Here is a 13,370-nt window from a genome sequence, read left to right as displayed (position 1 = left end):
ATCGAGGACATAATCTGAAGGGAAGAGATTTATGCACCCTCTCACTGTATTGGGGACAACACACTCTTTTTTTTAGTGTTTATCATAAAACCCATGTCAGTCAGGTGTGTTATGAGGATATGCATTTGTGTCATATCCTCGGAGCCAGTCATCTAGGTATGTAGCCAGACGGATGCTCTGCTGTCATAATGGGGCTAAAACAGCCTTGGTACATCGCACAAACACTCTCGGGCTGAGGGACAGACCGAAAGGGAGCACTCCTTACTTGTAACAGACTGCCTAGAATGTGAACTCAGATATTTCCTGTGTGGAAGGTAAACTGAAATGTGGAAAAATGCATCTTTCAGGTTGACAGATGTGAACCAGTCACCCCAGCACAACAAAAGTATCATGTGTGAGTGAGCATCCTGAATTTGTATTTTCTGAGGTATTTGTTCAGAGCCCATAGATCCAGGCCCCTCTTGCACTGCAAGGCTGGTGAATGGGGAACATCCAGCTCCATCACTAGTAGGGAGAGGGGGGACTTTCAGGCCACCCTCTTCTCCTTGCTTGCCTGCTGACTGGCAGTCTGGTTCAGTTGTCCTGATGGGGCTGCCGATGGTGCTGGAGCTTTCCTGTGCCAGTTCATCTTCACCTCCTCAGTGTCTTGGGATCTTGAACTGAGGGTCCCGTGAGAGGGCCTGAGTGAAAAACTGTGCGGGGCTGGTGGAGATGGGGGCTTGGCCTTCCAGGGAAGGCAGAGCTGGAGAGCCTTGTCCTCTCTCTTCTTGGGGTCACACCACTGCTGTATGGAGGCCAGAGCAGTGCTGAAAATGCTGTTGGGCATGGTTGGCATGTCCAAGATGTCCTCCTTTTCTCTGTTGGATAGGTCGAGGTTGAGCCATCTGGATCTTTCCTGCAGCACAACATCCCCATGGACTTGCCTGTGGTTTGTACTGCACAGCGCTGTGCATGGAGGCAAATGTAATCACCTAGATTTCCTCCCACACAACCCTGTCCAGCCTTGTCACCATGTCCTCATATAGTTCCGTCCGGTATACCATGAGACCATCCAGTCATGGCAGACTGGACGTGGTTGGCTATTAATGGCAGTGTGGGGTTCCTGGTGGATGCCGTTGACAGCCATGGGTGGAGGTGGGCTGCAATGAGCAGCTCCATAAGGGGCATACGGAGAATGCCAAACTGAGCCCAGTTACTGCTAGAACACATCAGCATCTGTGTCCTTCCCCCCCGTGTCCTTGTTATGAATTTGCATGTCGCTGGACGATGGGTAAGGGTCATTACCTGACAAGCTAGCTTGACATACTAGCCATTCTTGAAGACACTTGCTAGCAAGTGCCCACAGCTGAGCATGTTCCAGCCCTAGGCAGCAGGAGCAGACCTGGTGTGACTCTTTTGTTACCACAGGGGCAGAGTCAAGGCCCAGAGAGTCCGTCTCCTCTGGTGTGAGAAAGTCCTGGCCATGGTATGGCTAGGTGTAAGAGCACTCAAGTCTATGGTGAAGGCTAGAGAGTCGAAGTGCATCGAGGTAGGTAGCATCTGCCAATGGAGTGTTTAGCCAAGATAGCTAAGATCTGTGGACAGTTAAGCTGTCTATCTAGAGAACAGGGTGAGATATCCTCTGCAGTGACAAGAGGTGTTTCAATTACACCTATGTCACAGTGTAAGCTATTTAATGTAGGTAGAACCACCTCTTGTCGACGTTGCAATCACAAGCCAATCAGGATTGGCATAATGAGATAAATACCTCTAAGGAATATGCAGGGGGCATCGTGAGAATTCAAAACAAATACTATGAATGAGAACTGCAATGTCCGCGGTTTGAATCTGGTGATGGATCGTTGTTGCATGTCATTCCCTGTCTCTCTCTCTTCTTGTTTCCTGTTATCACTTTCCATTAAAGGAATAAAATGCCCCAGAAAAAAATCATTACATTTTTTAAAAAAACGATTAGCTGAACCACTGATGTGAAAATCAAATGTTAATCACAATAAGGAGTGTCAAACTGTTTTGTCATCAAATGCATTAAATAAGTATAAAGTGTCCTCTTTCATGATAACGTATGTTATAATATATATATCATGACAGACTCTCTCACTGTGGACTCTCAAAGACTCACTGTGAAGTTGTGGCCTCAGCTCTTAAGTCCAACCCCTCCCACCTGAGAGAGCTGGATCTGAGCTACAACTACCTGTGGGATTCAGGAGTGAAGCCGCTGTGTGTTTCACTGGAGAGTCCAAACTGTATACTGGAGAATCTAAGGTCAGTTCACTGGCTGTGGCTTTAGTGGGGGTTTTTTTTCTATATATTCAATTCAAATCCTTCCCTAAAGTTTCAAATGTTTGGTACATACATTTTCAGGATTTACCTAAGTGCAAATTTGTTAGAATTTAAGTTTTTTTTTAGGAAATCAAAGTCCACAGTCTTGTTCTGTATAAAAATGAGTCCCAAAGTTTAAACTAATGAGGCTTCAGCAGTCTGAGTTACACATTTCAAGTGAGCATCTTTGTGTTTCTTCAGCGTTTCCTTGCTGAGCCGCAGTGGAGGGATCATAACTCAAAGTAGGAATTTTGTACTAAATAGTCTGTAACTTTGAGTCAGGCAAAACAAGTGGGTCTCTACCAGACTGTCAAAGCCTCATATTAGTTTCAGCTGAACTTCTGAACTGATTTCTGACCATGTAGCTGTGCTAGAGAGAGGCCACTTCACAGTCAATATGGACAGGAGGAATGATTACTGTCATCAATAACATGTTTTAATTACATATACCTACTAAACTACCAAATACAGGAAGAAGAAGGTAATGTATAACTAATGAACAGGTTTTTAGTCCAACATGTCTGATTTCATATTAATCCTCTAATCATAGACTTGACTGAGTACAGCAGCATTTTATGAATCAGTTCTGACATAATTAGATGTCTAAATATTGTGCATTATGTTGATCCATAATAACACAATGACAAAGTCACTTTACTCATTTTAGAGAAAAGCTAATTGATGAGGACATAGTAACATTGAACTACACATTAAAAGCCTGAACATATCTAATTTGATTATAAATGGATTTTAAACTACATCATTTATTCTTCATTCAGATTGTGTTGCTGCGAATTGACAGATGTCAGCTGTGCTTCTCTGGCCTCAGCTCTGAAGTCCAACCCCTCCTATCTTAGAGAGCTGGATCTAAGTGGAAACGAGCTTGAGGATTTAGGAGTCAAGCTACTGTGTGATATTCTGGAGAGTCCACGCTGTAGACTGGAGACTCTGAGGTCATTTCACTGACTGTCTGTCACTATATTTGATCTTAATGTTTAACAGTTGAAACTAATGTATGTGCATACATAACTTACAGCCATGAAATTAATTTTCTTTTTTCCATATTCATTTTTTTACTGTACAAAGATTAGGCTGTAATTATAAAAGATGAATGATTCTTAAAGAAAATGTCAAAAATATCCACTGTTAGTTGTGGATTACATTAATGTTTATATTTTTTGGTAAAGAGTCACATCTGTATACAGAAGATCCTCTTAACTAATATCTGTTTTAAACTGATAAAGTTTACTTGATGAAGATCAAAAAAGTTTTTTCCCTTAAGTTAATTTATTTAATGCAAGTGTTTAAAGTATTTTTTACGCATCAGTGTTGACATGAATAGGTGTCTGAATGTTGTGACATTAGGATGATGTCTGTAGAAGTATGATGATCCACAATAATACGATGACAAAGTCACTAATCATTTTAGGGAAAAGCTCATTGATGAGTACATAGTGATGTTGAACTACACACTTAAAACCTAACACATCTGATTGGACTCTCAATGGATTTTTATCCACACAGCAAACATGAAACCTGGCTTACACAGGTAGATTCGAGTATAAGGACTGCTACAACAGAACAGCTGGATAAAAGCAGATCATTACACGTAACGAAGCATCCTCATATTTAAAATAAGTCCATCTAAAGTCCAACTAAGGCAGTATTCAGAACAAAATCAGGCAGTGTACAGCTGCAGGGTTGAGTGGAGGTGTGGGGGTGTGGGCGTGTTTATTTGTACTCTACAACATAACTGCTGTGAAACAATCAGAAAATAACGTTTTCTTTATCTGATTCACCGGCTTCCTCACTACCAGTGCTCCCTCTCTCCATTCATGCTCTAGCTCACTCAACCACAGCTGCTCTCTCTCGCTGGTGCTCTCAGCTCTCTCTCTCTCTCTCTCTCTCTCTCTCTCTCGCTCAATATGTTGTCAGTCTGCTCTGACACAAATACTCACCAAAAACACAAAACAAAAAGTCAGAGAGCCATGTCTTCTCTCACTAATGTAGTTCAAATCAGTTAGACACTTCCAGAACAAGGTCAGGTTTGGTGGAGAAATCTGATTACTGACCTGCTGCATGTACGCAAGGAGTTACAGTAACCAGGTTACTACAGTGAATGTAAATACACTGATTGATGAGGACATAGTAATGCAGAACTACACATTTAAAACCTCATCACATCTGGTTGGATTATAAATTGATTTTTATCTACATAATTTATTCTTTATTCAGATTATGGCGCTGCAGTTTGTCAGACATCAGCTGTGCCTCTCTGGCCTCAGCTATGAAGTCCAACCCCTCCCGTCTGAGAGAGCTGGATCTCAGTAAAAATGAGCTTCAGGATTCAGGAGTGAAGCTGCTGTGTGATTTTCTGGAGAGTCCTCACTGTAGACTGGAGACTCTGAGGTCAGACACCATTTTTTACTTTTGAGCGGAGATCAATATGATGTGAAGGTTGTGGTGACACTAAATTGCAGACATAAGCTGATATTAAGCTATTCCACACTAAGTATCTTAATGGTAAAGTCTATTTTCTTCTTCAGTGGTTTAGTCCATTGTCTCTGTCAGAGTAATGTTAAGCTCCACATTTAAAATCTTCATATAACTAGAAAAATCCTACACTGGATAATTCACTCTGTATCTCTGAAACTCTGGATTTTTACATTAAATTTAACCCTCACTGTAACGGATTGTTTAGCAGGACCAAAAAGCAGATGCTTGAGACAGGGTAAAACTTCTAAGGATTTATTGAAGATGGGGAGCAGGGAAGTAGGGGCTCACTGGCTGGTGGTGTGGGGGAAAAGCCCTTGTCTGTGAGTTGATAATGAAGTGGGCTTGAGCAGGGGAGGCAGGTCAGCAGAGTGAAATCCTCTCCAAAGGAGTGACACGAGGAAGCAGCATGCACAGGTGATCCTGGACACACAGAGAAATAAGTTAGGACAGAGTCAAACAACTTGGAAGCAAACACTAAGACAAAATTGGCCAAGATACTACCACCTCTGGTGAGCAGACAATCTGTCTAGGAGTAAGTGGAAAACCGGAGTCTCTATACTGAATCCTGATGAGGTGATTGAGCCAAGGTGAGCTGATTGCAATGAGGAACAAGTGTGTAGCCAGCTAGCCAGGAGGCACAACACACCATGTCAGCAACAGAGCAGAGAGGGGAGTGGGAGAGAGACAGGGAGGAAAAAGAGAAAAGAGACACAAAAATACATGTATATGCTTCACAGCAGCCGTTGACATTCAATTTCATTCTTAAAGTTCAAAAGACTCAATCAGACAGCAACAAATGTAATATCCAGTATACTTTTTCAAACACTTTTATGAAGCTTTTCAGTTGTTTATACTGACTGAAATATTTAAACACAAGATTATGTGATTTTTTTATGGTGACACTGCTCCATTAAATGTAAATACTGTAGATATGTTGAACATCCATTTCCTCCTATTCTTTATTCTTATTCAGATTGAGGGAATGCAGTTTGTCAGAGATCAGCTGTGCTTCTCTGGTCTCAGCTCTGAAGTCCAACCCCTCCCATCTGAGAGAGCTGGATCTTAGAGGAAACAACCTGCAGGATTCAGATGTGAAGCACTTGTCTGATCTTGAGGAGAGTCCAAACTGTGCACTGGAGACTCTGAGGTCAGTGCACTGATTGTCTGTTATTATTGTTGATCTTTATGTTTAACAAGTGAACTTTGTTTATGTACATACATAACTTACATCTGTGAAGTTAATTTTTTTCAACATTTTCATTTTTTACTGTACAAAATTTAGTCTGTAGTTATAAAAGATTACTGATTCTTAAAGGAACTGAAGAAAATGTCCACTGTTAGTTGTTAAATTAATGTTTATAATTTTTGGTAAAGAGTCACATCTGTATACAGAAGATCCTCTCAACTAATATATATTAAATTGATCAAATGTACTTGATGAAGGAAAAATATTCATTAATTATATTCTTGAATGTGTTTTAATGAATAATGGCTGATTATTGATATTGATCCTTCAGAACACACACACACGCATGCACACATGCACACACACACACACACATAGGGAGAGATCAATGCAGGTGTTTGAATATGAATATTGTATTTTTTATGAATCAGTGTTGACATGAATAGGTGTCTGCAGGTTGTGGTGACATTTGGATGTCAGGCTGACATTATGATGAACCACAATATCGCAATGACAAAATCACTCTTCTAATTTTAGATAAAAGCTCATTGATGAGGACATAGTAATGTTGAATTACACATTTAAAACCTGAACACATCTGATTTGATTATAATGGATCTTTATCTACATCATTTATTCTTTATTCAGATTGAGTGACTACAGTTTGTCTGGGATCAGCTGTGCTTCTCTGACCCCAGCTCTGAATTCCAACCCCTCCCATCTGAGAGAGCTGCATCTGAATGACAACAGGCTGCAGGATTCAGACGTGAAGCTGCTGTGTGATTTTCTGGAGAGTCCACACTGTAGACTGGAGACTCTGAGGTCAGTTCACTGACTGTCTGTTACTATTGTTGATCTTAATGTTTAACAACTGTACCTAATTTGTGTACATAAATAATTTACATCCATGAAGTCCATTTCCTTTTTGTCCCATATTTTAATTTTTATTGTACATTAATTTAGTTTGTATTTAGAAAAGATGACTGATTCTTAAAGAAACTGTAGATAATGTCCACTCTTAGTTTTTAGGTAAATCAATGTTCATAATGTTGGAGAAAGAGTTCCATCTGTATATAGAAGATCCTCCCAACCAATAAACTAACTCTGTTTTGAATTAATCAAAGTTACTTGCTGAAGGAGAAATATTTCTTTATTATATTCTTTAATTTGTGTTAATGAATGATGTCTGATCATTGATATTGATCCTTCAAAAGACAGAAGCTCATTGATTAGGACATAGCATTTTGGAATACACATTTAAAACCTGAACATATCTGATCCAATTATATATTTATTTTTATCTACATCATTTATTCTTTATTCAGATTAAGGGGATGCCATTTGTCAGAGATCAGCTGTGCTTCTCTGGCCTCAGCTCTGAAGTCCAACCCCTCCCATCTGAGAGAGCTGCATCTGAATGACAACAGGCTGCAGGATTCAGACGTGAAGAAGCTCTGTGATTTTCTGGAGAGTCCACACTGTAGACTGGAGACTCTGATGTCAGTTCACTGACTGTCTGAATTGAACTGAACCTAATTTGTTAGTTGTTAAAGTAAATCAACATTTATAATTTTTGGTAAACAGTCACATCTGTATACAGAAGACCCTCTCAATGAATATCTGTTTTAAATTGATAAAGTTCACTTGCTGAGGGAGAAATATTTCTTCATTGTATTATTTAATGTGTTTTTTATCAATCAGTGTTGACATGAATATCTGTCTGAAAGTTGTGGTGACATTTGGATGATGTCTGTAGAAGGCTGACATTATGATTTTGACAATAACACAATGACAAAGTCACTCTACTCGGTTTAGTGAAAATCTCATTGATTAGGACATAATAATGTTGAACTACACATTTAAAACCTGAGCATATCTGATTGCATTCTTAATGGACTTTTATCTACATAATTTATTCTTCACTCAGATTATGTCGCTGCAGTCTGTCACAGATCGGCTGTGCTTCTCTGGCCTCAGCTCTGAAGTGCAACCCCTCCCATCTGAGAGAGCTGGTGCTGAGTGAAAATGAGCTTCAGGATTCAGACGTAAAGCTGCTGTGTGATTTTCTGGAAAATCCACACTGTAGACTGGAGACTCTGAGGTCAGTTCATTGACTGTCTGTTACTATTGTTAATCTTAATGTTTGACAACTGAACGTGAGTTATGTACACAGTTAGAACTATGAATTTAATTTTCTTTTTCCCTATTCCTTTTTTCCATGTTTTGATTTTTTTATTGTACAAAGTTAATTTGTAGTTATAAAAGATGACTGATTCTTAAAGAAACTGTAGAAAATGTTTACTGGTAGTTGTTAAAGTAAATTAATGTGTATAATTTTTCAAATAGTCACATCAGTATACAGATGATCCTCTAAACTAATACATTTTTAAATTGATAAAGTTTACTTTGTGAAAATAATTATTTGGTCTTATGTTAATGTCAGTGTTTTAGTGAATATTGTCTTATAATTGATATTGATACTTCAGAACACACACACACAAACACACACACAAAGGGACTCAGGGAGATTAATGCAGGTGTTTAAATATTTTTTATGAGTCATTGTTGACATTAATCAGTGTCTAAATGTTGTGGTGACATTTGGATGATGTCTGTAGAAGGCTGACATTATGATTATCCACAACACAATGACAAAGTCACTTTTATTCATTTTAGATAAAATCTCATTGATTAGGACATAGTTTTGTTGATCTACATGTTTAAAATCTGAACACATCTGATTAGATTATAAATGGATACAATCATCATTTGTTCTTTATTCAGATTGCGGGGCTGCAGTTTGTCAGAGATCAGCTGTGCTTCCCTGGCCTCAGCTCTGAAGTCCAACCCCTCCCATCTGAGAGAGCTGAATCTGAGTGCCAACAAGGTTCAGGATTCAGGAGTGAAGCTGCTGTGTGATTTTCTGGAGAGTTCACACTGTAGACTGGAGGCTCTGGGGTTAGACACCATTTTTTCTTCTCTGCTTAGATTAATATGTTGTGAAAGTTGTGGTGACACTAAACTGCAGATATAAAGCTGATATTATGCTGATCCACACTGAGTATCTCTATGGAAAAGTCTACTTTCTTCTTTTCTTCTGGTGTAGTCCATTGACTGTGTCAGAGCAATGTTGAGTTGCATATTTAAAACCTTCACCTCTTAAACACTGTTTATATTTAACAGTTTTTAATCTGCGTCCTGTTGGGTTCAGGTGTTTGGAGTTTCCATCTTCTAAACTTTATGGCTTTTTTTGATTAATCGTGACTCTTTTTTTCAATGATCAATAATTGATTCTTGAAATCCAGAGATCAATCTTTGAATTGCACCTTTGCTCAGTAAACGTGTATATGTGGTCTGTGTTGTGTATATGCAGTGGTTACTGGTTGTGAATGGTTCAGTTAGAGCAGCATGATGTGTCAAATGTCTATTTGTGGAAATCAAGTTATTACAGCATGCAGAAAATTCTTATTTTAAGTTTTAAAGTAATGCAGATGCTCGCTGCTATATTAGCTGCCTTGAGTCATGACAGTCCTGTAAACCGTGACATGAATAGTTTCACTCTGTGGACTCGCAGCAGTTTATGGGACTGTCGTGACTCTGGATGGTCAGCTGACTCTGGCTGTCTTGTAGGGGGTCAAGAGATCACATCTATAAGAGGAACTGACTGAAAAAAGACTCCACTGACTGATCTGAGCTCTCGGTTTGTATTTGTTAACGAAATGTTAAAATTGACTACAAGATGTGAAACCATGATAGTCGACTGAACAGTGTGCAGATCCTACTGTATTCAGTCTGTCTCTACTTGCCAGAGAGATAACACCATCCTGCAGCTGTCTGCAGGTGTCAGACTAATGTAAACACATATACAAACAGGGCAGATAACTAATAAGTAGACAGTTTCAGTTTCTGCTGTCTGTGCTCAAAGTGATAAAGTTGAAACAGCAGGTACTGACAGTCCATGTGTTGCTTTATGGGATAGCATTCATGATAGCATAAATGAGCATAATGATGAAGCCCTTGCAAGTGACACCAATCTTTTATTATTGTTGCTCAACTGTTTTGCACATGTTGGCTTAAAAGATATAGATGTGTTTTGTTTTAGTCTTTTTGCATTTTTAATTGTGTTTGGCTGCACAACATGAGCTTGTATAGATGGAGTCACTGATGGAGCTACAGAGTTTAAGAGGTGAAGTCACTAAAGGTGAAGTTTTTAACCTGCATCCTGTTGGGTTCAGCTGTTTGGAGTTTCCTTTTTTAAAATATTACATTCTAAACCCTCTTCAGCTCTGAACAACTTATGAAATATTCAATGATTTCAAGCATGAACTTTGTCCTCTAAAGTGACATAATTTATTCTTTATTCAGATTATTTGGCTGCAGTTTGTCAGAGATCAGCTGTGCTTATCTGGCTTCAGCTCTGAAGTCCAACCCCTCCCATCTGAGAGAGCTGCATCTGAGCTTCAACAACCTGCAGGATTCAGATGTGAAGCTGCTGTCTGATTTTAAGGAGAGTCCACACTGTAGACTGGAGACTCTGAGGTCAGTAGAGAGTTGGAGTCAGTCCGTGCTGGTTTCAGCAGTATTGTATTAAACACAGTTAGTATCAAAGCAAAGATCCAGTATTTCCTGGTGAACCTCCAACCTTCTCAGTGGCTGCTTTCCTCAGTGAAGCTGTGAGAGGAGAATGGTGACAGGTTTCAGGATTGGACAGCAATCCACCAGTCTCTGTCTCTGTCTCTGGTTCTGCAGTAATTATGTATTCATGACTCTCAGCAGTTTATTTCCTCTGTATACTTAAGTCAAATCTGCAGAGTAAACAGACTTGATACCAAAAGCCTCTGTAGGTCTGTGAGTTTGGAGCTCAGTGTGTTCACTCCAATACGTTAACATGAGAGCTGAATGGAAGCTGGTTACACTGCACAGCTGTTCCACCTCTGGTCTGAACAGGACTGAAGTCCCTGCTGCTCTTTATACTGGATGTTCTGTATCATTCATTGAAAGCTGATGAAGTGAGTCTCACTAAAATCTGATTTATGACCTCTGTTGTTTCTTATTCTCTCATCAGATACTGAAGATCTCAGTAAGAGTGTGAGTGAACATCCAGGAGTGTGTGTTGAGAGAGGATCACCTGTATCTTGATGATCCACATGGACCAGAGTCTGGATCTGGATTTTCTTATGAGCTCATTGTCATCAAGCGTTTTCAAAACATCTCTCCTTTCACAGAATATCTCTGCCTGAACTCCACCTCCTTAAGCTCCTAAATATCAGCAGAGATAGGAATCATTTACCAAGTTTGGAAAGTTGATAAAACACTTATTCTGCTAAAAGTAGGACCAGAGATGCTTCATTCTGATCATTTTTGGCCAATTAGGAGTGATATCCTGCTGAGATGCTTGATAGTTACGGCCCAGTTGTGAAAGATGTGACATACTGGATGTCCACAATTTTTATTTGGTTAAATTCTGAAAGAATTCATCATTGGTCCAGAAAACCTGCATGCACAGGTCAAATCATATCATGGTTCTGTTGATAACAACATCAAGCCTGTGGTGAAAAACTTTGTATTTTTTGATTCCAGTCTAAGTTTTGATGATCATATCAGCAGCTCGTCCATTCCTGTTTTCACCATTAAAACATGTTAAAATTATATATATGAATCTTGCACAGAACACTGCCACTGTCAGATTTTTAACTAACTAAGATCATATTGCTCCAATTCTATCATGAATTCACTGGTTACCTAGCTTTTATATGCAAAAACATGATGTTAAAAACAATAGTTTATATCTCTTAATGATATTTAACAAGTAAATTGCAGTAGGCTGTAAGTAAACACTGGTAAGCCAATCAGCCAATCAAAACTATATCATTTATACTTGTAGGTGAGATAATTTGATCCAGCATGATCCAGCCCTATCATATCACATCCTTTACATATTTTTTTTTACATTAGTGCAGCATCTTGCATGTATTGTACAACACTGCACACAGCAATAATGATGCAAACAGACTATGTACACAACTTCATTAAAAACATAAACCTCCTGTTGACTTATGTGTCCTTACAGAGGGATGTTCCATCAACACAGCTAAAGAAAGCTGCGCTTACTTGAAAAAGTCTGGCTAGAATTAATATCAACTTTCACTTGAGGCTCAAGCCATTCCACTAATGCAGCTTAACTGCGTCTAGTTAATGTTAATTCTAGCCAGGCTGGAATAAGCTTGCAATGTGTGTGTGCATGGAGGACATAAGCAGCCCAGAACAGTCAATTGTCGAAAGGATGATACTATGTCACAAAAAGAAGGGAAAACTAGAGTGATGTTCTTCTCAGAACAAACTATATGAAGAATATAAGATTAAATTTACTCTTGTAGGTGGGTAGTGATGGCCTAAAGGTTAGAAGAGCGAACTTATTACTAGAAGGCTGATGGTTTGATCCTCATATCCAGCATAATGAGTCTGAGTGGTGAAAGTGAAGAGTAGGGCTTGTCCCTGGTTTTTCTATAACTGCACAATGAGTGGTGGGCTATAAATCTGTGGAAATAAATTAACTTGCAGCATTTTTATCCTGTGCCAAGCTTCATTTCATGTATAACATTTATTTTTTATTGTAGTTATGTTTTTCTCTCTTTGTGTTTAAATGAGCCATATTTTATTGAATCTGTGTTCTTTGTTTTAGATATCTGTGGAACTGTTAGATTTTTTTGACTAACCACTGGACCACCAGGACATGCCATCTGATTTTTTGGTTATTATTATTCTCACATTCTCTTATTCATTTCTTCAAATATTCCAGGAAAGGATAGTCTGTGTAATTTGGTCTACTTATAGATTTCCATTTCCACCTGAGTTAATATTTATTCATCAGTCAATTATTATTGGAAACTTTACTCTCATATATGTTGAATTGTATGTTTTTCTGTGGACCAAAAAAAATGTTTACATGTTTAGCTGACCTGCTGTGAACTGACCAAAAGACTTTAGCTTATGCTAGTTTATCAATTGGAATTTATTAATTGTAAGTGTACTAACCGAACACTGTCTTTATTTGACCTATAAATTAGTGCTAAAGTACTTGGTTCTTTCCAGGAAATGTACTAACTTTAGATTGTGTTTTCTTTATTCCTTAACTTTATTGATGAAATTGAGTGCAATGTACAAACAAGGAAATAGTGCCACCAAGTGATTGTACAAGAAAACCATACAGACTTAACACGCACAGCAAGGAGAAATAAATACATGAAAAAAGACATTTTAAAAAAATATGGGGAGAGGAGAGAGTAAATTTAGTTAGAGATCTCTCTATTAATCATTTTGTCTATGAAATGTCAGAAAAAAAGAGAAAAAAAGAGGAAAATTAAGATTT

At 38.6% G+C, this 13,370-nt stretch overlaps 2 protein-coding genes across 4 annotated transcripts in view; both read left to right on the top strand.

The window, feature by feature from the left end:
- The window catches only part of LOC122966177 (NACHT, LRR and PYD domains-containing protein 12-like), a 27,059-nt gene extending 21,756 nt beyond the window's left edge, over window positions 1-5,303 (top strand). For all 3 annotated transcript variants that reach the window (XM_044330181.1, XM_044330182.1, XM_044330179.1), the window contains 3 exons: window positions 2,089-2,262; window positions 3,099-3,272; window positions 4,555-5,303. In XM_044330181.1, the coding sequence (XP_044186116.1) occupies window positions 2,089-2,262; window positions 3,099-3,272; window positions 4,555-4,753 (547 nt within the window). In that variant the 3' untranslated portion in view covers window positions 4,754-5,303. The remainder of the gene's footprint in view (window positions 1-2,088; window positions 2,263-3,098; window positions 3,273-4,554) is intronic.
- LOC122967014 (ribonuclease inhibitor-like) lies at window positions 5,077-13,370 on the top strand. Its single transcript, XM_044331369.1, has 6 exons — window positions 5,077-5,135; window positions 5,789-5,962; window positions 6,650-6,823; window positions 7,327-7,500; window positions 7,929-8,102; window positions 11,067-13,370. Exons 1-6 carry the CDS (start codon window positions 5,077-5,079, stop codon window positions 11,071-11,073), a joined length of 762 nt encoding a protein of 253 aa, XP_044187304.1. The 3' UTR covers window positions 11,074-13,370.

This window comes from Thunnus albacares, chromosome 17, assembly GCF_914725855.1.
Source record: "Thunnus albacares chromosome 17, fThuAlb1.1, whole genome shotgun sequence".
NCBI lineage: Eukaryota > Metazoa > Chordata > Actinopteri > Scombriformes > Scombridae > Thunnus > Thunnus albacares.
The sequence above is the reverse complement of the archived record's forward strand: the minus strand, read 5'-3'. Positions and strand labels throughout refer to the sequence as shown.